General features: G+C 45.2%; 1 protein-coding gene across 1 annotated transcript in view; it reads right to left on the bottom strand.

Moving 5' to 3' along the window:
- LOC311127484 (GDNF family receptor alpha-2-like) overlaps positions 1-23,010 on the bottom strand; it is a gene marked incomplete at both ends in the record, with an annotated part of 92,381 nt that extends 69,371 nt beyond the window's left edge. The window contains 3 exons of the mRNA XM_084159313.1: positions 3,088-3,165; positions 17,615-17,914; positions 22,971-23,010. Coding sequence (XP_084015439.1) covers positions 3,088-3,165; positions 17,615-17,914; positions 22,971-23,010 — 418 coding nt within the window. The remainder of the gene's footprint in view (positions 1-3,087; positions 3,166-17,614; positions 17,915-22,970) is intronic.
- Between the last annotated feature and the right edge of the window lie 4,645 nt (positions 23,011-27,655).

Genomic DNA, 27,655 nt, shown 5'->3' with positions numbered 1-27,655 from the left:
AACACCCCCAAAGCAAAATGTTTCCACCTCCATGTTTGATGGTGGGGATGGTGTTCTTGGTCATAGGCAGCATTCCTCCTCCTCCAAACACGGCGAGTTGAGTTGAGGCCAAAGAGCTCGATTTTGATCTCATCTGACCACAACACTTTCACCCAGTTCTCCTCTGAATCATTCAGATGTTCATTGGCAAACTTCAGACGGCCCGGTATACAGTGGGGGAAAAAAGTATTTAGTCAGCCACCAATTGTGCAAGTTCTCCCACTTAAAAAGATGAGAGAGGCCTGTAATTTTCATCACATCAACTATGACAGACAAATTGAGAAAAGAAAATCCAGAAAATCACATTGTAGGATTTTTAATGAATTTATTTGCAAATTATGGTGGAAAATAAGTATTTGGTCACCTACAAACAAGCAAGATTTCTGGCTCTCACAGACCTGTAACTTCTTCTTTAAGAGGCTCCTCTGTCCTCCACTCGTTACCTGTATTAATGGCACCTGTTTGAACTTGTTATCAGTATAAAAGACACCTGTCCACAACCTCAAACAGTCACACTCCAAACTCCACTATGGCCAAGACCAAAGAGCTGTCAAAGGACACCAGAAACAAAAGTGTAGACCTGCACCAGGCTGGGAAGACTGAATCTGCAATAGGTAAGCAGCTTGGTTTGAAGAAATCAACTGTGGGAGCAATTATTAGGAAATGTAAGACATACAAGACCACTGATAATCTCCCTCGATCTGGGGCTCCACGCAAGATCTCACCCCGTGGGGTCAAAATGATCACAAGAACGGTGAGCAAAAATCCCAGAACCACACGGGGGGACCTAGTGAATGACCTGCAGAGAGCTGGGACCAAAGTAACAAAGCCTACCATCAGTAACACACTACGCCGCCAGGGACTCAAATCCTGCAGTGCTAGACGTGTCCCCCTGCTTAAGCCAGTACATGTCCAGGCCCGTCTGAAGTTTGCTAGAGTGCATCCAGAAGAGGATTGGGAGAATGTCATATGGTCATATGAAACCAAAATATAACTTTTTGGTAAAAACTCAACTCGTTATGTTTGGTGGACAAAGAATGCTGAGTTGCATCCAAAGAACACCATACCTACTGTGAAGCATGGGAGTGAAAACATCATACTTTGGGGCTGTTTTTCTGCAAAGGGACCAGGACGACTGATCCGTGTAAAGGAAAGAATGAATGGGGCCATGTATCGTAATATTTTGAGTGAAAACCTCCTTCCATCAGCAAGGGCATTGAAAATGAAACGTGGCTGGGTCTTTCAGCATGACAATGATCCCAAACACACCGCCCGGGCAACGAAGGAGTGGCTTCATAAGAAGCATTTCAAGGTCCTGGAGTCTCCAGATCTCAACCCCATAGAAAATCTTTGGAGGGAGTTGAAAGTCCGTGTTGCCCAGCGACAGCCCCAAAACATCACTACTCTAGAGGAGATCAGCATGGAGGAATGGGCCAAAATACCAGCAACAGTGTGTGAAAACCTTGTGAAGACTTACAGAAAACGTTTGACCTGTGTCATTGCCAACAAAGGGTACATAACAATGTATTGCGAAACTTTTGTTATTGACCAAATACTTATTTTCCACCATAATTTGCAAATAAATTCATTAAAAATCCTACAATGTGATTTTCTGGATTTGTTTTCCTCATTTTGTCTGTCATAGTTGACGTGTACCTATGATGAAAATTACAGGCCTCTCTCATCTTTTTAAGTGGGAGAACTTGCACAATTGGTGGCTGACTAAATACTTTTTTTCCCCACTGTATGTGCTTTCTTGAGCAGGGGGACCTTGCGGGCGCTGCAGGATTTCAGTCCTTCACGGCGTAGTGTGTTACCAATTGTTTTCTTGGTGACTATGGTCCCAGCTGCCTTGAGATAATTGACAAGATCCTCCCGTGTAGTTCTGGGCTGATTCCTCACCGTTCCCATGATCATTGCAACTCCACGAGGTGAGATCTTTCATGGAGCCCCAGGCCGAGGGAGATTGACAGTTATTTTGTGTTTCTTCCATTTGCGAATAATCGCACCAACTGTTGTCACCTTCTCACCAAGCTGCTTGGGGATGGTCTTGTAGCCCATTCCAGCCTTGTGTAGGTCTACAATCTTGTCCCTGACATCCTTAGAGAGCTCTTTGGTCTTTGCCATGGTGGAGAGTTTGGAATCTGATTGACAGGTGTCTTTTATACAGGTAACAAGCTGAGATTAGGAGAACTCCCTTTAAGAGTGTGCTCCTAATCTCAGCTCGTTACTTTTATAAAAGCCCCTGGGAGCCAGAAATCTTTCTGACTGAGAGGGGGTCAAATACTTATTTCCCTCATTAAAATGAAAATCAACTTATAACATCTTTGACATGTGTTTTTCTGAATTTTGTTGTTGTTATTCTGTCTCTCACTGTGCAAATAAACCTACCATTAAAATTCTAGACTGATCATTTCTTTGTCAGTGGGCAAATGTACAAGGTCAGCAGGGGATCAAATACTTTTTTCCCTCACTGTAGCTTTTTGGTCTAAACTCCACTCGCTGTGTTTGGAGGAAGAAGAAGGATGAGTACAACCCCAAGAACACCATCCCAACCGTGAAGCATGGAGGTGGAAACATCATTCTTTGGGGATGCTTTTCTGCAAAGGGGACATGATGACTGCACCGTATTGAGGGGAGGATGGATGGGGCCATGTATCGTGAGATCTTGGCCAACAACCTCCTTCCCTCAGTAAGAGCATTGAAGATGGGTCGTGGCTGGGTCTTCCCCCACTGTATATGGGGGATTGGAAGTGATGCAGACAATTACATGAATGGAAGTTACAATCTATCTGCAATATTAAAGCTGATCTACCCCCTAAAAAATTTATCATAATAATAACATTAATAATAATAACATTAATATTTTCAGTATAGTTTAGTTTTTCAAATGTTTTAGTTTACTAAATTATTTTTCCAATTTTAGTTTTTATTTTAGTTTCAGTTTTCGTTTACTTTAATAACCTTGATTTGAACCCAGGTCTGCACACCAACCCTGTTACCTATTTAGACATAGACTATACACACACATATCCAGTGGTAGGCTACCTGAGATGATGGAGGCGTGTCTAAACTCTTCTGAGAATTCGTGGAGCTCGTAGGGCGACATCTCATAGAAGTCCTCCCCTGGAATAAAAAAAAAACATAGAGAGATTGAGTTTGTGTGTAATGTGTGTGTGTGTGTTAGAGAAAGCGAAAGAGAGAGAGAAAGAAAGAAAGAACGAAAGAACGAAAGAAAGAAAGAAAGAAAGAAAGAAAGAAAGAAAGAAAGAAAGAAAGAAAGAAAGAAAGAAAGAAAGAAAGAAAGAAAGAAAGAAAGAAAGAAAGAAAGAAAGAATGTGATGAGTGTGATAGAAGGAGTCAGGTGCAGGAGGGTAATCACCGAATGCAGAGTTTATTCTGTCGTACACAAAAAGTGCTGGATAGCGACAAACGAAACAGGCACACGGGAACATCTACCCTGGCAATACAAGGTAATGGTAGCTCCAACAATAACAGGCACAGAGGAAATATCTACCCCGGCAATAACAAGGTACGAATAGCTCCACTGAGCTACACTACTCTCACAAATAAACAATCACCCACAAAGACAAGGGGGGCAGAGGGAACACTTATACACAGACTAATGAGGGGATAAGAACCAGGTGTGTGTGATTGACAAGACAAGACAAATGGAATGATGAATAATGGAGCGGCAGTGGCAAGTAAGTCGATGATGACTAATGCCGAAGCCTGCCCAAACAGGCTGACCAAGACCCCCAGACGTTCCATGAACACCTTCCAAACTTTGGACGTGAGCTGGGGACCTCGGTCGGACACTATATCCTCTGGCACCCCATAGTGCCGGAAGACGTGAGTAAACAGGGCTTCCGCAGTCTGCAGGGCCGTGGGGAGACCGGGCAGAGGAAGGAAGCGGCAGGACTTGGAAAAGAGGTCCAAAATGACCAGGATGGTGGTGTTACCTTGGGAGAGGGGAAGATCAGTCAAGAAATCAACACTAAGGTGAGACCATGGTCGTTGTGGAACTGGTAAAGGTTGTAACTTACCCGCTGGTAGGTGCCTAGGTGCCTTACTCTGGGCGCACACTGAGCAGGAGGAGACGTACACCATTACGTCCTTAGCCAAGGTAGGGCACCAGTACTTTCCGATCAGGCAGCGCACTGTACGACCGATACCTGGGTGACCAGAGGAGGGTGACGTGTGTGCCCAGAAGATCAGATGATCACGGATAAGAGCAGGCACGTACCGCAGCCCAGCTGGACACTGAGGTGGAGATGGATCTGTGCGTAATGCCTGCTCTATATCCGCGTCTATCGCCCATACTACTGGCACCACAATGCAGGAGGCCAGGAGTGTTGTCTCTGGGCCTCTCTGCTGTGTCATACAGCCGAGACAGTGCATCTGCCTTCACGTTCTTCGTACTCGGAATGTATGACAGTGTAAAATCAAACCGGGTGAAGAATAGGGCACACCTGGACTGGCGAGGATTCAGCCTCCTCGCTGCCCGCATGTACTCCAGGTTACGGTGGTCTGTCCAGACGAGGAAAGGGTGTTTTGCCCCTTCAAGCCAATGCCTCCACACAAAGGCACAGGGGCGGAGCTTGGGTGGCGTGCCCGAGCGTTGGGATAGGACAGCGCCTATCCCTACCTCGGACGCATCCACCTCCACTACGAACGGTAGTGATGGATCGGGGTGGGCCAGTACCGGGGCTGAGGTGAACAGACCCCATGTCAGCCTCAGCAGACCAGCGGAGCCGGGACGGCCCACCCTTCAACAGGGATGTAATGGGAGCTGCGACCTTGACAAAGCCCTGGATAAACCTCCGATATTAGTTGGCAAAGCCAAGGAAGCGCTGCACCTCCTTAACCGTGGTTGGAGTCGGCCAATTACGCACCGCTGAGGTGGTAATGCAGTATCCGAGGAAGGAGACGGACTGCTGGAAAAACATACACTTCTCTGCCTTGGCATAAAGGTCATTCTCCAAAAGTCGGGCCAGCACTTTGCGAACCAGGGGCACATGCTTGGCGCACGTAGCGGAATACACCAGTATGTCATCGATGTAGACCACCACACCGCGACCAAGCATTTCCCGAAACACCTCGTTCACAAGTGACTTCCTTTACAAACCCGGACCCTAATGGTCGACTATCAAGTGCTCTGATGGGGAGTGGAATGGATAGGGGAACCAATTAACCGTAGGGCATCACCAGGTATTCATAATGCCCTGTGGTTGTGCTGAATACTGTCTTCCACTCACCCCCCTCCCGAACACGCACCAGGTTGTATGCACTCCTGAGATCTAGTTTACTGAAGAAGCATGGCCCATGCATTGACTCAATCACTGAAGGAATGAGGGGGAGAGGATTACTAAATCTTATCGTTTCCTTGTTCAGTGATCGATAATCAATGCACGGGCGCAGACCGCCATCTTTCTTCTTCATAAAGAAGAAACTCGAGGAGGCGGGTGAAGTGGAGGGACGTATATACCCCATGCCCAGGGACTCGTGACGTATGTTTCCATAGCCCCCGTTTCAGCCTGTGACAGGGGGTACACATGACTCCTGAGAGGTACACATGACTCCTGAGAGGTACAGCGTCTACCCAAAGGTTTATCGCACAATCCCCCGCCCGATGAGGTGGTAATTTAGTCGCTCGCGTCTTTGAAAACGCATGCGCAAAGTTGAGGTATTCGGGGGGAATGCGCACAGTGGAGGTACCGTCTGGACTTTCCACCGTGGTTGCACCAACGGAAACACCTAGACACCTACCCTGACACTCTCGCGACCACCCCGTGAGAACCCTCTGCGGCCATGAGAAGGTGGGGTTGTGGAGTGCTAGCCAAGGGATACCTAATACCACAGGGAAAGCAGGAGACTCAATAATCGAAAGTAACCTGAGTCTCCTGGGTGATCATGGTGACTGGTACAGTGACTTCCTTTACAAACCCGGACCCTATTGGTCGACTATCAAGTGCTCTGATGGGGAGTGGAATGAATAGGGGAACCAATTAAATGTCTTGACGGCGTGAGAATGCCCTGTCCATAAAGTTCCCAGCTGCGCCTGAATCGACTAGAGCCTTACACTGGGGAACTACCATGTGATTGGGAAAATGGATAGGTAGGGTACAATGCGCAGCAGAGAGCTCTGAACAAGTGTGGGTGTTCGATACCTGGGGTGATGCGAGAGTGCCCTGCCTGCCACCTCCAGGCCCAAAAGAGTGTTGACTACGACGTGTGGTGTACTGTCCCTTCGTGCCACCAGAGTGGCACTGACGCTGTCGTCCCCCGCTCTCTCGGACGGCGGCTCCACCCAGCTCCATCAGCTCGGGATCCGAGCCCCGTTGAACGCCCGTGGTTGGGATATCTGGATCCCTCCGGGTGCTGGGGTGTAGGTGGCTGGATTAGGTTGGCCAGCTGGTCTCGACAGATCGGGTCCTCTCCTCTCCAGGCATTGGACCACCTGAAGAACCTGATCCATCACTTCCCCCAAGCTGGCCAGCATCGTGGAATGCTCCTGGACCCGTGCCACGACTCCAGGCATGCGCTCGTCTCCCGCTGACTCCATAGCAGGTGGGTGATTCTGTGATGAGTGTGATAGAAGGAGTCAGGTGCAGGAGGGTAATCACCGAATGCAGAGTTTATTCCGTCGTAAACAAATAGCGCTGGATAGCAACAAATGAAACAGGCACAGGGGAAAATCTACCCTGGCAATACAAGGTAACGGTAGCTCCAACAATAACAGGCACAGGGGAAATATATGCCCCGGCAATAACAAGGTACGAGTAGCTCCACAGAGCTACACTACTCTCAGAAATAAACAATCACCCACAAGGACAAGTGGGGCAGAGGGAACACTTATACACGGACTAATGAGGGGATAAGAACCAGGTGTGTGTGATTGACAAGACAAGACAAATGGAATTATGAATAATGGAGCAGCAGTGGCTAGTAAGCCGATGACGACGAACGCCGAAGCCTGCCCGCACAAGGAGGGGAGGCAGCCTCGGCGGAAGTCGTGACAAAGAAAGAAAGAAAGATGTAAAGAGGTATCAAGGCCTGTTTAGCATTGGGATTGAACCAAAGACAGCAGCCATCAAACAGTTAGAATATAACATTTAAAAAAGCTAAGACATAAACCATTTATTTTTCAATTCCAGCAACAATGTAGCCTAACTTTTAACAGTTGACTACACATTATCAAGCATTCACAGTAGACCTGACAAAACACATTCTATTCTGCTGGTGACTCGCCAATGATGTGTGTGTGTATGTGTGTGTGTTTGTGTGTGTGTGTGTGTGTGTGTGTGTGTGTGTGTGTGTGTGTGTGTGTGTGTGTGTGTGTGTGTATAGAGGTGTATGGTACCTTAGGGGTTTAGTGAAGCGGGTGACAAGGCTCCATGTTTATGTATGAGGCTCTGAAACAAGGTTTCTGTCTGTAAGACTGATTCACCTGCAGCCATACATATTGTTACTGACTCAACCTCTCCTCTCCTCTCCTCTCCTCTCCTCTCCTCTCCTCTCCTCTCCTCTCCTCTCCTCTCCTCTCCTCTCCTCTCCTCTCCTCTCCTCTCCTCTCCTCTCCTCTCCTCTCCTCTCCTCTCCTCTCCTCTCCATTCCAGAACACATGCACTAACACACACACACACACACACACTCCTGACAAGTCTTCATTGCAGGGGCGTTCAGATTACAGGTGGGTAATTTATGTAAAGTCGCTGTTTCGCTTCCAACAGATCACCTCTTATTACATGTGTGTTTCTCTCTCTCTCTCTCTCCCTCTCTCTCTCTCTCTCTCTCTATCTCTCTCTCTCTCTCTCTCCCCATGTGCTCAGGAGAGAGCTGCTGTTACTAGCTGACCACCTGCCTGGGTAACAGAACCCTCAGTCAGAACGCCAGTCACAATGTCTGGAGATGAGTAAGATAAACATCAATGCTCACAACACTAATTTGGGTGTTAACGGTAACAATATAAGCATGGACATAACAGTTGTTATGTGGTTCACCTCCACTACATCCCTGGGTCTACACAGCTAGTATTTACTGGCTCTGGCACTTTACATTCCTGGTCATACACACTGGTGTATAGGCGTCCATGTTATTCAACTTTCGTTCTGGTCTATATTAGCTCAGTGTTAGTTCAAATTCTAGTTCAAATTAGCGCAATGTAACTTCAAGGTTAAAATACTTGAAATTACAGTGGCTCAGTTTGCTAGAGGAAGAGTGTGTGTGTGCGTTTGTGTGTATGTGTGTGTGTATGCGTGTATGTGCATGCGTGCGTATAGTGTGTGTGCGTAGAGTGAGTGCTGGTTTATAGGCGTGATTGCATGCGTGTTGTGGAGTAAGCTGAATTTGAGGCGTGAGGAACTGCTGTAGCTGCACTCATCTCTCTAGGCCTCCTCTCATCTTTCACTCCTCCCTCTCATCCCCTTTTTAATTATTACTGACAATACAGAACACATACTCACCCACTCTTAATATACTTCCTCTCTCTCCCTTTCTCCTATCTCTTTCTTGTTGATCTGTTTTCCTCTCTCTCTCTCTATCTCTCTCTCTCTCACTCAGTCAAACTCTCTCTCTTTCTTAATTCAATTCAAGGTGCATTATTGGCATGAAATACATTCAGCAAACGTTGTCTCCATCTCCATCCCCCTCTCCCTTTTTCCTCTCTCCCTTCCTTTCTCTAGCTCCCTCTCGCTGTAGTGATGTGTTAGTCTGAGTGTATCTGAGTCTGCTGCTTTGTGAGCTAAAATAAAGAGCAGCATGTAGTTAAACAAACATGGATCAGAGCAATTAATACAGCTATTACTGTCAAGGAGAGAGGGAGGGAGAGAAAAGAAAGAGAGAGAGAGAGAAAGAGAGTGAGAGAGAGATAGAGAGAGAGAGAGAGAGAGAGAGAGAGAGAGAGAGAGAGAGAGGAAAGATAAAGTGAGAGAGAGAGGAAAGATAAAGTGAGAGAGAGAGAGGAAAGATAAAGTGAGAGAGAGAGAGAGCGCAAGGGAGAGAGAGAGAAAGAAAGAAAGAAAGAAAGAAAGAAAGAAAGAAAGAAAGAAAGAAAGAAAGAAAGAAAGAAAGAAAGAAAGAAAGAAAGAAAGAAAGAAAGAAAGAAAGAAAGAAAGAAAGAAAGAAAGAAAGAAAGAAAGTGTGAAGGGAGGGAGGGATTGAGAGAGTGGAAAGAGAGAGAGAGAGAGAGAGAGAGAGAGAGAGAGAGAGAGAGAGAGAGAGAGAGAGAGAGAGGTGTACAGTAGGGATGTAGATTTGTTTTGTTTATCCTGTAATGAGTGAAGCTAGCAGAATGAGAGAATAGTTACATTTAATTACCTACTCTGTCTGTGTGTGCCTGCCTGCGTGTGTGTGTGTGTGTAATGAGCGAGCTATGTGTGAGTTCTTAGTGGGTCTTTCTCCTCTAGCTAAGCTGCATACTGAGCAGTTTCTCAACTCTCTCCTGGGGGACCGCCACACAGTGCACAGTTTTGTTCTAGTCCAATACTGACTCTAAATCACCAGCAACACACGCACGCACACACACATCAACGCACAAACACACGCATGTTCTCACCGTCTTTTTCTGACTATTCTGTCTTTGGACTCTTTTAATAATTTCTCTGATGAATCGCTGTTCCTTTTTGCTCTATTGTGTGTGTGTGTTTGTGTGTGTTTCCTGACAGAAAATGAAGTGAGTAAACAGAGAACAACAGTGCCATTCCTCAGTGGCACAGCACTAATCTGCCTCAGACTGACTCATTAGCGCTGAATGCTAAATAACTCCCTGATTAGTCTGAATGGCAAATGAGTTATTTATTTGCCCGAATGCTACATACCCCAGTGATAAGCTTGTAGGCTAAATACCTGAGTCAACGCTAAATGAGTAATCTGTTAGCCTGCCCTGGATGCTAAAAGCCTGAATTATCCTTGTTGATGTGTTAGCCTGCATGATAAGTACCTGAGTCAATTCTAGACACCTGAGATTAGCTTGATCACTAAATACCTGAGTAGGAATCATTAGAGTGAATGGGGAAAAGGTGATTTATTAGCTTGGATGCTAAATTTTGGCAGTGCCAAGCTGCTCTTTGTTCGACAATTTGTCGCAGAGAATAATACCTTATGAATCATGCTCTCCCTGTGTGTGTGTGTGTGTGTGTGTATGTGTGTGTTTGTGTGTGTGTGTTTGTGAGTGTGTGCGTCTTTGTGTGTGTGCGTGCACGCATGCAAACTTGAGGGATCGGGCTCAGTCCTGTCAATCTAATTAGCACTTAACACAAAGAGCCGTCAAATGACGGACAAGAGCTGTGTATAACAGCCAATCAGAGTTAACCCTAATTAAGCAAACAGTGTGGGACTGGCTGCTTCTAATTTCTGAAAATACTGTGTGTGCTTGCATTATATGTCACATTTTACTTGTAAATGATCAGATTAGAAGCAACAAATAATGGTTCTCATCTGTGTGATGACACACCTGCAACCAAGGGGGTCCTAAACAACCACAACTACTTATTCATAACAAGACAGGATGACTCACTGATTAGGAGCAGTTACTCCGGCCATTAGAAACAGTAGTAACACTGTGAATATATGGCTGATATATAAACACATCTGTTATGTTGTTATTTGATATACAGAACACTTTCATTCTTAAAAAGGGGGGGGGGGGGGTGATAAAATAAGCTGAAATATGGAATTGTTTTAAGATGGTCATACTATGGATCGTTTAGCTATTTGATTTAGAATTGTAGGACCCCTTTAAGTATACCTTTTTCATACAAAAATTATTTGATAAAATATAGAATTTGGCCTTCACTACTATAGCCCAGAGAAACACATTGAACAACACATTCATGAATGGCAAAAAAGACAGTCAAAACATAAATCATGAGAAACAAGGTTTTGAAGTGTTTGTCCTATACCTAGGAGATACAGTTGAAGTCGGAAGTTTACATACACCTTAGCCAAATACATTTAAACTCAATTTTTCATAATTCCTGACGTTTAATCCTAGTAAAGATTCCCTGTTTTAGGTCAGTTAGGATCACCACTCAGAATAATAGTAGAGAGAATGATTTATTTCAGCTTTTATTTCTTTCATCACATTCCCACTTGGGCCAAACGTTTCGGGTAGCCTTCCACAAGCTTCCCACAATAAGTTGGGTGAGTTTTGGCCCATTCCTCCTGACAAAACTGGTGTAACTGAGTCAGATTTGTAGGCCTCCTTGCTCGCACATGCTTTTTCAGTTCTACCCACAAATGTTCTATAGGATTGAGGTCAGGTCTTTGTGATGGCCACTCCAATACCTCCACTTTGTTGTCCTTAAGCCATTTTGGCACAACTTTGGATGTATGCTTGGGTTCATTGTCCATTTGGAAGACCAAGCTTTAACTTCCTGACTGATGTCTTGAGATGTTGCTTCTATATATCCACATAATTTTCCTTCCTCATGATGCCATCTATTTTGTGAAGTACACCAGTCCCTCCTGCAGCAAAGCACCCCCACAGCATGATGCTGCCACCCCTGTTCTTCACGGTTGGGATGGTGTTCTTCGGCTTGCAAGCTTCGCCCTTTTTCCTCCAAACATAACGATGGTCATTATGGCCAAACAGTTCTATTTTCATTTCATTAGACCAGAGAACATTTCTCCAAAAAGTACGATTTTTGTCCCCATGTGCAGTTGCAAACCGTAGTCTGGCTTTTTTATGGCGGTTTTGAAGCAGTGGCTTCTTCCTTGCTGAGCGGCCTTTCAGGTTATTTCGATAAAGGACTCGTTTTACTGTGAATATAGATACTTTTGTACCTGTTTCCTCCAAAATCTTCACAAGGTCCTTTGCTGTTGTTCTGGGATTGATTTGTACTTTTCGCACCAAAGTACGTTCATCTCTAGGAGACAGAACGCGTCTCCTTCCTGAGTGGTATGACGGCTGTACTTGCGTACAATTGTTTGTACAGATGAACGTGGTACCTTCAGGCGTTTGGAAATTGCTCCCAAGGATGAACCAGACTTGTCTACAATTTTTTTTCTGAGGTCTTGGCTGATTTCTTTTGATTTTCCCATGATGTCAAGCAAAGGGGCACTGATTTTGAAGGTATGCCTTGAAATACATCCACAGGTACACCTCCAATTGACTCAAATTATGTCAATTAGCCTATCAGAAACTTCTAAAGCCATGACATCATTTTCTTGAATTTTCCAAACTGTTTAAAGGCACAGTCAACTCAGTGTATGTAAACTTTTGACCCACTGGAATTGTGATACAATGAATTATAAGTGAAATAATCTGTCTGTAAACAATTGTTGAAAAAATTGCTTGTGTCATGCTCAAAGTAGATGTCCTAACCGACTTGCCAAAACTATAGTTTGTTAACAAGACATTTGTGGTTGAAAAACAAGTTTTAATGACTCCAACCTAAGTGTATGTAAACTTCCGACTTCAACTGTAATTTTGATGTCTTCACTATTATTCTACAATATACACTACCGTTCAAAAGTTTGGTGTCACTTAGAAATTTCCTTGTTTTCGAAAGAAAAGCAATTTTTTTGTCCATTAAAATAACATCAAATTGATCAGAAATACAGTGTAGACATTGTTAATGTTGTAAATGGCTATTGTAGCTAGAAACTGATGATTTGTAATGGAATATCTACATAGGCATACAGAGGCCAATTATCAGCAACCATCAGTCCTGTGTTCCAATGGCACGTTGTGTTTGCTAATCCAAGATTATCATTTTAAAAGGCTAATTGAGCATTAGAAAACCGTTTTGCAATTATGTTAGCAAAGCTGAAAACTGTTGTGCTGATTAAAGAAGCAATAAAACTGGCCTTCTTGAGACTAGTGGAGTATCTGGAGCATCAGCAATTGTGGGTTTGATTACAGGCTCAAAATGGCCAGAAACATAGAACTTTCTTCTGAAACTCGTCAGTGTATTCGTGTTCTGATAAATGAAGGCTATTCCATGCGAGAAATTGCCAAGAAACTGAAGATCTCATACAACGCTGTGTACCACTGCCTTCACAGAACAGCACAAACTGGCTCTAATCAGAATAGAAAGAGGAGTGGGAGGCCCCAGTGCGCAACTGAGCAAGAGGACAAATACAATAGAGTGTCTAGTTTGAGAAACAGACGCCTCACAGGTCCTCAACTGGCAGCTTCATTAAATAGTACCCGCAAAAGACAAGTCTCAACGTCAACAGTGAAGAGGCGACTCCGGGATGCTGACCTTCTAGGCAGAGTTGCAAAGAAAAATCCATATCTCAGACTGGCAAATAAAAATAAAAGATTAAGATGGGCAAATAACACAGACACTGGACAGAGGAAGATTGGAAAAAAGTGTTATGGACAGACAAATTGAAGTTTGAGGTGTTCTGATCACAAAGAAGAACATTTGTGAAACGCATATCAAATGAAGAGACAATTTCTTCCTACAACAGGTTCATGACCCAAAGCACAGCTCCAAACTATGCAAGAACTATTTAGGGAAGAAGCAGTCAACTGGTATTCTGTCTATAATGGAGTGGCCAGCATAGTCACCGGATCTCAACCATATTGAGCTGTTGTGGGAGCACCTTGACCGTATGGTACGTAAGAAGGGCCCATCAAGCCAATCCAACTTGGAGGTGCTTCAGGAAGCATGGGGTGAAATCTTTCAGATTACCTCAACAAATTGACAACTAGAATGCCAAAGATCTGCAAGGCTGTAATTGCTGCAAATGGAGGAATATTTGATGAAAGCAAAGTTTGAAGGACACAATTATTATTTTAAGTGAAAATCATTATTTCTAACCTTGTCAATGACTACATTTCCTATTCATTTTGCTATATTTCCTATTCAAACTCATTTCATGTATGTTTTCATGGAAAACAAGGACAGTTCTATGTGACCCCAATCTTTTGAACGGTAGTGTATATATATACATATTTAACCCATTTTTTGGGTAGGCACAAAACTACCTTCCTTCCATTCATTTTTTAAAACCGGTTCCGGTTATCTTCAGACGAGTCCCGTGACACTTGTGGGGGTCATAGAGAATCTCCCCTTTCCACAGTGGGGTCACATTAGTTTGTATCCCAAACGGTACGGACACTACAAACAGAAGTTGGCACATCAGCTGTACCAACTTCAGACGAGTCCCCTGACCACCATCGTGTTTGTGAGAGTCTCTCCTTTCCATAATATAGGTCAAACCGTTCGGACGCTAAAGACATTTTTGTAAGAAGACCGATTTTCGGGATGTCTCATGGTCTGACAAACACCGCTCTAGCTCTGCCACCTTTCACCGCAGATGCGGAAGTGCAACATCGGCAGATGCTGTGGATTGAGACACATTCCAATGCAAAACAACAGATATCTAGCTTAAACTGACGGATTTTGATGGAGATTGTTGTATTATGTAACTTAGATTGATACACCTGTTCGTCAATCGACTCTAGGGGGTTGTGCTGATGTGTTTTCCCTCAGCTGTTGACAGGATCACAAACGGAATAATAAACGTCTCTATACTCTTAGAAAAAAAGGTTCCAAAAGGGTTCTTTGGCTGTCCCCATAGGAGAACAAACCCTTTTTGGTTCCAGGTTAGGGCTGTTGCAGTGACCATATTACCGCCACACTGGCAGTCATGAGTCAAAATTCAACGTGACCGTTGAGTCATGGTAATCTCCTTTTATACATTCAGGACATGCGTTGGTAGTATCCAACTCGCTAATGGCCTAGTACACAGGGCTATATTGTCCTTCTAACCACTATGACATCAATGCAATCGGAAATCACATCAAACACTTATCATCAAAACAGTATTGTGCTTTTAAAACTCACCTCACTATGATTGATCAATTTGAAGAAAGAAGTTCATCAACAGGTTTCAACTGAGTGGAAAACATGGTCACTGTGGATGTTGTTTCAAAGCTTAACAACGAAATGGACAGCACTTTCTAAGGTGATGGATGAGAGAACAGTGTGTGTAGCCTGAGGCAAGGAACAGAGCGTAAGCTTTCTTTGCAACTTTCTCAACTTTCATCAATAGCCTATATTCACATAATGCAGCCCATATGTTTTGATATCTAAGACATTCTAAGGTTTGTATCATTAACAACTAAAGTTGCCAAATAACTCTAAATGTAGCGTAGCCAATAGGACCTCTTTAAATTGATCATGTTTACGCTCAACATAGCCTTCATATGCGCACTCACTCCGGAATGGGAAAAATATTATTTATATTTTATTCAGCTAAATTCAATTATATTATTCAATAAAATCATATAATATAAAATAATGACACAGGACTTATGAGCATATCTTGTCTGTTAAATTAACTAGCCTACAGCCTATGGCATGCCACATAGCCAGATAACATACAGTAATAGGCCAACTCATATTATTTTAATCTGAAATACATTTTCTTCATATCGTAATGTTTCTTTAGACCTACCTAAAATAAATAATGGATTTATTGTTATGGTGTATATTCAATTGATTTATTAGACTTGTTAAAATGTAGATGTTCCTAAGGCGCGCACCAGCATCTTGTATGTGTGGAGGCCTGGAGATGCTAAACGTGTTTATGTTAGTTAACCGCCAGCCACAGCCCTATTCCAGGTTAAACCCTATTTGGTTCCAGGTAGAACCCTTTTGGGTTCCATGTACGTAGAACCCTCTATGGAAAGGGTTCTACATGAAACCTAAAAGAGTTCTACCTGGAACCAAAAGGGGTAATTTAAAGGGTTCTCCTATGGGGACAACCGAACAACTCTTTTAGGTTCTATATTGCAGCTTTTTTTCTAAGAGTGAATTAGATGTGTGAATCATTTCCTCCCTTTTTGTCTTCTCTCCTTTTCTCTCTTTTATCCTCCGTCCTTTCCTTTCCTTTTCTCTCCTGTCATCTGCCCTTCCTATCTCCTATTTCTTTCCTCTCCTTTCCTCTCCTGTCATCTGCCCTTCCTATCTCCTATTCCTTTCCTCTCCTTTTCTCTCCTGTCATCTGACCTTCCTATCTCCTATTCCTTTCCTTTCCTTTTCTCTCCTGTCATCTGCCCTTCCTATCTCCTATTCCTTTCCTCTCCTCTCATGTTCTCATTTCCTTTCCCCTCCTCTACTCTTCACCTCTATTCTATTTTCCTCTCTTCTCTTCTCTTCTCTTCTCTTCTCTTCTCTTCTCTTCTCTTCTCTTCTCTTCTCTTCTCTTCTCTTCTCTTCTCTTCTCTTCTCTTCTCTTCTCTTCTCTTCTCTTCTCTTCTCTTATGTTATCTTCTCTTATTTTATTTTCTCTTCTCTTCTCCATTCCCTTTCTTTCCTCTCCTCTCCTCTCCTCTCCTCTCCTCTCCTCTCCTCTCCTCTCCTCTCCTCTCCTCTCCTCTCCTCTCCTCTCCTCTCCTCTCCTCTCCTCTCCTCTCCTCAATTCCTCTCTTCTCCATTCCATTCCTTTCCTCTCTTCTCTCTCCTTTCTTCTCCTCTCCTTCCTCTCATTTCCCCTCTCCTTTACCCCCCCCCCTCCCCTCTCTTCTATTCTCTTCTCCTCTCCTCTCCTCTTCTCTCCTCCCTCTAAGACCATGTTCCCCATAGTAAGTGCTGTTTGGTGAGGCAGTCTATTTCTGACTAGACTACAGAGTATCATACACACCCAGTACTGCGCTGCTGTCCTTTCAGCTTTATTTCTGCTTGGCTGAAACACACACACACACACACACACACACACACACACACACACACACACACACACACACACACACACACACACACACACACACACACACACATACACACACTAACACACACACATGGGATGCTTATATAAACACAGCATTTTAGTTTTCAAAGATTTCTTCATGGGCAAAACAGGGAGCCACAGTGATGAATGTATTATATCTAATAACAGTCACACCCACACCTAGAAGCTCTCTTTCTCTCTCTCTCTCTCTCTCTCTCTCTCTCTCTCTCTCTCTCTCTCTCTCTCTCTCTCTCTCTCTCTCTGTCCGTGCCCTTGAGCTCTATGTGTCACCACTCATGCTGAGGGTGAGCGTGTGTGTGTATACCCTTGCATGTGTGTATGTGTGTGTGTGTGTGTGTGTGTGTGTGTGTGTGTGTGTGTTGCAGGCATTGTTGGCAGCAGACGTCCAGAGAGGAAGAGAGAACAAAGAGAGAAGCTCCTTAATGAGGCCTACTGCCGCAAAAACTAAACTAGGCCAGCTTTCCCAGCCCATCGAGAGAGTGTGTGTGTATTTGTGTGTGTGTGTTTGTGTATGAGCCAAAGTGCCACAGAGCCGCAGTGAGGACACACACACACACACACAAACACAAAAGGAGCATTGAATTCTGAGCCAGCAGAGGTACTGGAGGTCATATCCAATCAAATCAAACCAACTGACAGGATGTATTCCGTAATACTACATTACAATTCCTTCATGAGGAATGTGAAGAATGTAAAACCAACAATGAAATCCCGGCAAGCACCAAAAAATATGTTTTGGATTATCCTCAACAATAAGATTATTGAACAATCTTGTTCCATTACACTGACATGCACGTACACACATGAAACTGCCTGCGTAGGTGCACCTACGTGTGTGCTACTGTGCCCCCCCTGCGTAACTCACCAGTCTCTGTCAGGCCCTGGTGTATACTCCAGTAGTTCTGCAGACACTGTAATTCCTTCTTCATGGCTCTCTTACACCGACAGTCGTAGAGCGACGAGTCCTGTAGGACCTCTATGGCCCCCTGGCACTCCCTGCCAGCCAGCATGGTCTGGCGATCCCGCGCCCCGCCTGACAGGCACTGGCGCATGATCCTGTAGCTGGAGCTGCACTGGCTGTCCCCGTTACACAGCTCTAATGCCCGTACGCAGTCCAGCGGCTCCCTCCATCCATGCCCACACACACACACCACACACACACACCCTGCAGCGGAGAGAGAAGAGAAATAATGATTAGTCATAATGTTAACAATAGTTAACCCTGACCCTAACCTGACCCTAACAACCCACCCACATAGCATCTGGCGGCGAAACATCATCATTATATTCATTTCAACGCTTAACTTTAACCACAACATCCTACACCCACACACATACACAGACGTACACACCATCTGGGGGAAAAAAGGTGATATTGATATACACTACCGGTCAAAGGTTTTAGAACACCTACTCATTCAAGGGATATTCTTTATTTTTACAACTTTCTACATTTTCTACATAAGACATCAACAGTATGAAATAACACATATGGAATCATGCAGTAACCCAAAAAGTGTTAATCAAATCAAAATATATTTTTATATTTGAGATTCTTCAAATAGCCACCCTTTGCCTTGATGACAGCTTTGCACACTCTTGGCATTCTCTCAACCAGCTTCACCAGTAATGCTTTTCCAAAAGTCTTTAAGGAGTTCCCACATATGTTGAGCACTTGTTGGCTGCTTTTCCTTCACTCTGCCGTCCGACTCATTCCACACCATCTAAATTAGTTTGAGGTTGGGGGATTGTGGAACCTGGTCATCTGATGTAGCACTCCATCACTCTCCCTCTTAGTCAAATAGCCCTTACACAGCCTGGAGGTGTGTTGGGTCATTGTCCTGTTGAAAAACAAATGATAGTCCCACTAATCCCAAACCAGACGGGATGGCGTATCGCTGCAGAATGCTGTGGTAGCCATGCTGGTTAAGTGTGCCTTGAATTCTAAATAAATCACAGACAGTGTCACCAGCACCCCCACACCATAACACCTCCTCCACCATGCTTTACGGTGGGAAATACACATGCAGAGATAATCCGTTCACCCACACCGCGTCTCACAAAGACACGGCGGTTGGAACCTAAATTCTCACATTTGGACTCCAGACCAAAGGACACATTTCCACCGGTCTAATGTCCATTGCTCATGTTTCTTGGCCCAAGCAAGTCTCTTCTTCTTATTGGTGTCCTTCAGTAGTGCTTTCTTTGCAGCAATTCGACCACGAAGGCCTGATTCACACAGTCTCCTCTGAACAGTTGATGTTGAGATGTGTCTGTTACTTGAACTCCGTGAAACATTTATTTGGCTGCAATTTCTGAGGCTGGTAACTCTAATGAACTTATCCTCTGCAGCAGAGGTAACTCTGGGTCTTCCATTCCTGTGGCGGTCCTCATGAGAGCCAGATTCATCATAGCGCTTGATGGTTTTTGAGACTGCACTTGAAGAAACTTTCAAAGTTCTTGAAATGTTCCATATTGACTGACCGTCATGTCTTAAAGTAATAATTTCTCTTTGTTTATTTGAGCAGCTTTATTTTGACCAAATAAGGCTATCTTCTGTACACCCGCCTATCTTGTCACAACACAACTGATTGGTTGAAACGCATTAAGAAGGAAAGAAATTCCACAAATTGACATTTAAGAAGGCACACCTGTTAATTGATAGATCCAGGCAGATATGGATCGCCTTCCTTGGGAGCAGACGGAGGCAGCAAGGGAGATAAAATGGCGACTGAAAAGGTCCCGATCACGAAGGAAGCCCGAGAGGCAGCCCCAAGAAAATAATTTGGGGGGGCACACGGAGTGGTTGGCAGAGCAGCAGGAGGCCCTGGAAGGGCTGATGGTGGAGAGGGAGATAGCGATAGAAGAAGCCGCTATGATAGATGCCCTCCAAGACCTGCAGCTCAGTACTCTGAGAGAGGAGACCACCGCCTTACGGGAGCTGTTAGTTAAGAGGGAGCAGATGCTCTCCCTTCAGAAGGAGGCACTGCAGGAGGCCCACATGGAGAAGGAGTCAGTGGATGCACAGAGAGAGGAGCTGGCCAGGCAACAGGAGGAACTGAGAGAGGAGTTAACCCTCCAGCAGCAGAGAGCTCGGGCCTTAGAGCAGAGGCTGGCGGAGCCAGGTTTAGCAGAGCCAACTTGTGTGACCGTGCAGGCACCAGGCTATGAGCCGGCTTTACGCACTGTGCCGCCAGTGCGCCTTCACAGACCGGTACGGCCCGTGCCTGCTCCTCGCACCAAACCAGTGGTACGTGTCTCCAGCCTGGTGTGCCCCAAACCTGCTCCTCGCAACAAACCAGTGGTGTGTGTCCCCAGCCTGGTACGGCCCGTACCTGCTCCTCGCACCAAACCAGTGGTGCATGTCCACAGCCCAGTGTGTCCTGTGCCAGCGCCCCGCACTGGCACGAAGCCTCCAGTGATGATCCATGGCACGAAGCCTCCAGTGATGATCCATGGCACGAAGCCTCCAGTGATGATCCATGGCCCGAAGCCTCCAGTAATGATCCATGGCATGAAGCCTGCAGTGATGGTCCATGGCCCGGAGCCTCCTGCGACGGTCTGCAGTCCAGAGTCTCCAGCTCCAGTCAGCTGCTCCACTTCTGTGCCAGAGCAGTCTGCTCCACTGGAGCCTAGTCCAGTGCTGGTCAACTGCTCCACTCTTGTGCCAGAGCAGTCCGCTCCACTGGAGCCTAGTCCAGCTCCGGTCAGCTGCTCGACTCCAGTGCCAGAGCAGTCCGCTCCACCGGTGCCTAGTCCAGCTCCGGTCAGCTGCTTCACTCCAGTGCCAGAGCAGTCCGCTCCACCGGTGCCTAGTCCAGCTCCGGTTATCTGCTCCCTACCAGAGCCGTGGCCGTCCGCTTAACCGGTGCCCAGTCCGGGTCCGATCGTCTATCTTCCCCCATGCCGGAGCCATCCGCTCCACCGGGGTCCGAGCCGGAGCCAGACGTCAACCCCTCTCCAGGGTTGGGGTCTCCCACACCAGGGTCCAGACAGAACTTGGTGCATCACGGGGGGACTGCTGGGGCGGGATCAGACGTCAGCCCCTCTCCAGGGTCGAGGGCTCCCACACCAGGGTCCAGACAGGGCTTGGTGCATTGTGGGAGGACTGAGAGGGGGAGCATCGCGCCGGGGTCCAGACCGGACTGGGCGTGCAAAGGGGAGGCAGGATGGGAGAAGTTTACTGCCTACGTCATGTCCGAAGCCGGAGCCGCCATCGAGGCTAGATGCCCACCTGGACTCTTCCCCAATGAGTCAGGTTTTTGCGGCCGGAGTCCGCACCTTTGGTTGGTCAGGGTGTGAAATCTAGTTTATATATTTCTATGTTGGCCCGGGTGTGGTTCCCAATCAGAGGCAGCTGTAAGTCGTTGTCTCTGATTGGGGATCATACTTAGGCAGCCATGTTGCCTACCTTAGTTGTGGGATCTTGTTTCTGTTTCTGTTTGGCTTGTTTGATGTTTAGCCTCTTGAACTTCACGTTCTGTTGGATTTTGTTATTTTGTCGGTGTTTATTAAAATAAATGACTATGTACGCACACCACGCTGCACCTTGGTCCGATCCTTTACACAACGAACGTGACATTTGTTTAACACTTTTTTGGTTACTACATGATTACACATGTGTTATTTCATAGTTTTGATGTCTTCACTATTATTCTACAATGTAGAAAATAGTACAAATAAAGAAAAACCCTTGAATCAGTAGGTGTTCTAAAACATTTGACCGGTAGTGTACATTAAACTCCCACACAGCACACACTCCATCTGGGAGATTATTAAATAGAATCTATATACTCAATTAAATATAATGTACCTGAAAAATTGTTTATAGCTCCATTACAATTATAACAACAACAATGTGTTTTCTAATTACTCTGTTTGTTCATGCTGGTGTAAAAAATATAACATTTTCCCTCAAGGTCAAAGCTAGAAAATAACTGCCAAAGCTGTGTGTGTGTGTGTGTGTGTGTGTGTGTGTGTGTGTGTGTGTGAGTGGTAGCAGTATAGCTGAGAGATCACTCCAGATTCAAGTAGAAATTTTACGTTTTTGCAGGTCCCCAGGATGTCGGGAGACTGTCAGCTGTGTGCATAAATACAGGGCGTCGTGAGATGAAGTCAGTTTACTAGTCAAAAATAGACGTTTATCCAAGGATGTCAAACACAGTGATATCTTGTTGAGTATAGAGCTGGCTGCAGGCTGTTTACAGGGGAGTTCTGTGTTTACCTCATCATCAGTAAAAACACCACTGTGTCAAATACTGTCTGGGGCAGTAACCTCTACTCTATCCTCCTCTCCCTTTATCTCTTCTTGTCCATCCTCCTCTCCTCCATCCTTCTCTCCTTTACCCTATTCTCCTCTGCTCTTCTCTCCCCTACTATCTCCTCTCCTATCCATCCCCTCCTGTCCTCCCCATCCCCTCCATTCCATTCCACTCCTCCCTCTCTCCTCCCACTATCCTCTCCTCCCCTTCTCTCCTCCCCCCTCTCTCTCTCTTCCTCTCTCTCTCTTTCACCTCTTCCCCTCTCTCTCTCCTCTCACTCTCCATCCTCTCCCTCTCCCCTCTTCTCTCCTACCCTATTTTAGATCACCTCAAAACATAAATCTATGACAATAAATGGTGAAAATGCCAATAATGTTAATATAGGTAAACAGCATAATCTTCTGGATTTGTTAGTAATGTGTTCTAGATTCATCTATAAAACTCTCATAGCGATCACACCGTGCGCGGGCTGGACAGACATACAGGTAGCACGCTGAGGGCTGAAAAGTGACAGACCATAGTCTCGCGCCACAACCGTGAACAGATTTCAGGACCAAGGACAGCTCCGCCGCGCGAGCCGAGTCCTCAGGCACACCCGCAACTACATTCATACACCCACACACGCACACACGAGCAAGCAGCTGAGGCGGAGGGAACATGCCCCATGCGCTGTCCCTTTGACCGTCAGATCCTACCAGAAGGGAGAGCTTGCACGTCCTGTGTGTTTCACCATCTAAATAACTATTGTGTTATACATTACCCTGAATCACTTTTAGATGCTTATTATGCCTTTGTGAGGTCATATAATTATAAATTATTAGGTTATACATTCTAAAAACCTTCACCAGCAGCAGCAAGGCACCAGGTGGAGGCATGACTGCTTATAGTTATATCCTTAACTGCATTTTTGGGCGTGGAGTGGGTGCCCTCTTACCTGTGTGTGTGTGTGTGTGTACTCACCCAGCAGAAACAGCACGCTGAGAAGGTTCAGCAGAATCATGGCAGGTTCCAGAGCAGTAATCCCGAAGTCACGAGGCGAATGCGAGCTGTCCGGTTTAGCCGTTAACGGCTAAATAAATTGGTAAATCGGTAAAACAGAGAAACATCTCCAACACTGCTCCTCGCCAGTTAATAATCCAAAAACCAGACCCGCGCCAGAGGAACCCAGAAACACACTCAGGTCTTCATTTGAAACCACACACACATATAGTAGGCTACACAGGCACGCACATACGCACTCACACAGACACACACACACACTCTGACGGAGTGTTTTCATGTGAAATGGACTGATAACGTTAACATCCTCTCTGAAAGGAGCAAGAGTTGGAAAAAAAAAGTTCCCCGCTAATAACGACTGTCCATGTGAGACAGAGACCAGCCGCGGAGCCAATAACCTGCTTGCTGGCTGTCCCGGTATCCGTTAAAAGGTTCGAGAGTGCCCCGTTCCGGGCCAGGAGAGGGCTGGTCTCTCTGACATCAATTGGCTGATTCCGTTAAAAACGCTCTCTTTTTGACCACGAGCCACACGCAGTCAAACTTTCCACTGTTAGTATGTGATGGAGGACGGTGTGTGCGCGTGTGTGAGCTAGAGAGAGAAAGAAAGAGAGAGATGGAGAGAGAGGGGCAGAAAGGACGTCAGACAGCAGTATGCTATTTCAGTATGGTTCTTCCGGTCTCGTGGAGGCAGCTGATGGATGTTTAGTCCAGATGTCCTTAAATCAATTAAACTTCCGAGACCGGGAGTGGTACACCCTCCAACCCGGGGAGACAGTTACCCGGTAATAGATATAGCGGAGAGTTCTAATTCACTCCCAGAGCCTCGAGTCCGCCTGTCCGCCCGCCTTTCCGTTAAAGCGGGAGAAAAGCAGCTCGTGTTCTATCATAGGAAAACTCTCTCTCTCTCTCTCTCTCTCTCTCTCTCTCTCTCTCTCTCGGCCCTCGGGGCTGTGCAAGTCACCGCGAACGATATGAGAGTAACCGTGCTTTACACAACACACACTAACTGCCTATACACACACACAAACACAAACAGACATACACACAGGGATTTTATAGAGAACCGAGACGGTGCATGACCTGGGGTGTAGGGCACTCATCAAAGCGAGTGAGCCTAATACACACTCACACACACACACACACACATAATACAAAAATCCCCATCAAATTCCATCTTTTTAAGGTAGAGATACAGTGGGGAGAACAAGTATTTGATACACTGCCAATTTTGCAGGTTTTCCTACTTACAAAGCATGTAGAGATCTGTAATTTTTATCATAGGTACATGTCAACTGTGAGAGACGGAATCTAAAACAAAAATCCAGAAAATCACATTGTATGATTTTTAAGTAATTATTTTGCATTTTATTGCATGACATAAGTATTTGATACATCAGAAAAGCAGAACTTAATATTTGGTACAGAAACCTTTGTTTGCAATTACAGAGATCATACGTTTCCTGTAGGTCTTGACCAGGTTTGCACACACTGCAGCAGGGATTTTGGCCCACTCCTCCATACAGACCTTCTCCAGATCCTTCAGGTTTCGGGGCTGTCGCTGGGCAATACGGACTTTCAGCTCCCTCCAAAGATGTTCTATTGGGTTCAGGTCTGGAGACTGGCTAGGCCACTCCAGGACCTTGAGATGCTTCTTACGGAGCCACTCCTTAGTTGCCCTGGCTGTGTGTTTCGAGTCGTTGTCATGCTGGAAGACGCAGCCACGACCCATCTTCAATGCTCTTACTGAGGGAAGGAGGTTGTTGGCCAAGATCTCGCGATACATGGCCCCATCCATCCTCCCCTCAAAACGGTGCAGTCGTCCTGTCCCCTTTGCAGAAAAGCATCCCCAAAGAATGATGTTTCCACCTCCATGCTTCACAGTTGGGATGGTGTTCTTGGGGTTGTACTCATCCTTCTTCTTCCTCCAAACACGGCGAGTGGAGTTTAGACCAAAAAGCTCTATTTTTGTCTCATCAGACCACATGACCTTCTCCCATTCCTCCTCTGGATCATTCAGATGGTCATTGGCAAACTTCAGATGGGCCTGGACATGCGCTGGCTTGAGCAGGGGGACCTTGCGTGCGCTGCAGGATTTTAATCCATGACGGCGTAGTGTGTTACTAATGGTTTTCTTTGAGACTGTGGTCCCAGCTCTCTTCAGGTCATTGACCAGGTCCTGCCGTGTAGTTCTGGGCTGATCCCTCACCTTCCTCATGGCCATTGATGCCCCACGAGGTGAGATCTTGCATGGAGCCCCAGACCGAGGGTGATTGACCGTCATCTTGAACTTCTTCAATTTTCTAATAATTGCACCAACAGTTGTTGCCTTCTCACCAAGCTGCTTGCCTATTGTCCTGTAGCCCATCCCAGCCTTGTGCAGGTCTACAATGTTATCCCTGATGTCCTTACACAGCTCTCTGGTCTTGGCCATTGTGGAGAGGTTGGAGTCTGTTTGATTGAGTGTGTGGACAGGTGTCTTTTATACAGGTAACGAGTTCAAACAGGTGCAGTTAATACAGGTAATGAGTGGAGAACAGGAGGGCTTCTTAAAGAAAAACTAACATGTCTGTGAGACGGAATTCTTACTGGTTGGTAGGTGATCAAATACTTATGTCATGCAATAAAATGCAAATTAATTACTTAAAAATCATACAATGTGATTTTCTGGATTTTTGTTTTAGATTCCGTCTCTCACATTTGAAGTGTACCTATGATACAAATTACAGACCTGTACATGCTTTGTAAGTAGGAAAACCTGCAAAATCGGCAGTGTATCAAATACTTCTATCTGGGGGGGGGGGGGGGGGGGGGGGGGGGGGGGGTGTATCTGTTTTTTGGGACTCCTCTGAAGTCTGTACCACCGATGTGCCAACGTCTGTCTGTAGCGTTCGAACGGTTTGGGCTACAAACTAATACCCACTTTAAAAAGGGAAGACTCTTGAGCATTCTTATATATATATATATATATTTCCTGAGCATTCTTATATCCTAGATATAGGACAGAGACTTCAAAACCTTACTCTTTATGATTTATTATTTGGCTGTTTGTTATGCCATTTATGAATTTGTTATGCAAATTCTATATTTGATCAAATAATGTATAAAAAATGTATATATCTACATGGGTCCGAATATTCAAAATCAAATAGCAAAATGATCCATGGTATATCCATCTTAAAACAATGACATACTGTATGTTAGCTTAGTAGAACCCCCCCCCCTCCCCATGAGTTAAATCATTACCAGTATTACTCTCTCTCTTCTCATCACTCTCTTTCCTCACATCTTATCACTCTATTTATCTTTTTCATTATCTCTCCTCTCTCTTTCTCTTACTCCCTCGCCCCTCTTTTTTCCCATCTTTATCTCCACCAACCCCCCTCTCCCTCTCCTCTCTTCCCTCTCTCCCTCCTCCCTCTCTCCCTCTCTCCCTCTCTCCTTCCCAGTGGAAGACAGTGGGGTCAGTCCCAATGAGCCGGACCTTTAATTTAATTACCCAAGCGGGCAGAAAGACAATTAAGACTAATGAATAATTAAGGCTGATTAATGAGCTGAAGTTAAATGATACATCAGTGATAATGATGGAGTGATGTTAAATGGGCATGTTAGATGAGAGGGAAAGCCCTGGGGCTGTTTGAGCTCAAGGGCACAAGGTCAGGAAATCATACCTGGGATCTGAAACTAGCTTACTGATTAATCACACACAATGTATCTGTCAATCTAGGATTTGAACCAGTAATCTTCTGGAAGAGAGGAGATTGTTTTACACATTGGTTAATTCAACTCTCTCTCTCTATGCCAGTCCCATTATAAGAGCAGAAGGATAGTTGTGTCCTTCTCAGCGTGTTCCAATCTTCAAGGTATTTTCTCTCCATTCAGTAGAGGAAGCTACAGGTAGGATCTAAATTTGAGCCTGTTTGCTACAGCAGGAAAATAATCCTGCAGCAACAGGAAATTGGAAATATTATGTGGATTATAATTAATGGACATTTTTGTAGGGGTTGATAAATTTTTCATAAGGGAAAATCAAGTCTGAAATTTCAAAGTGGAAATTACAAACTTCAAAAGCCTTTTTAAACCTTAAATACACCACAAATTTAAAATGTCCTGCATTGCAGGAAAGTTTACCAGCAACAGGGTGGTCAAATTAAGATAATATGTCTGTATAGGACTATCAATACATCCAGCGCCTATACTGACTGCTATAGCAGTTAGATCAATACAGCATGTGTGTCAGTGCATTCGGAAAGTATTCAGACCCCTTGACTTTTTCCACATTTTCTTACGTTACAGCCATATTGATGTTTGATCGGGTTCAAGTCCGGGCTCTGGCTTGGCCACTCAAGGACGTTCAGAGACTTGTCCCGAAGCTACTCCTGCGTTGTCTTGGCTGTGTGCTTAGGGTTGTTGATCTGTTGGAAGGTGAAACTTTGCCCCAGTCTGATGTCCTGAGCATTCTGAAGCAGGTTTTCATCAAGGATCTCTCTGTACTTTTCTCAGTTCATCTTTGCCTCGGTCCTGACTAGTCTCCCAGTCCCTGCTGCGGAAAAACATCCCCACAGCATGATGCTGCCACCACCATGATTCACCGTAGGGATGGTGCCAGGTTTCCTCCAGACATGACGCTTGGCATTCAGTCCAAAGAG

The sequence above is a fragment of the Coregonus lavaretus genome, assembly GCF_964263955.1.
Source record: "Coregonus lavaretus genome assembly, chromosome: 4".
Taxonomy (NCBI): Eukaryota; Metazoa; Chordata; class Actinopteri; order Salmoniformes; family Salmonidae; genus Coregonus; species Coregonus lavaretus.
Note: the sequence above shows the minus strand (reverse complement) of the source record. Positions and strands in the feature narration are given on the sequence as shown.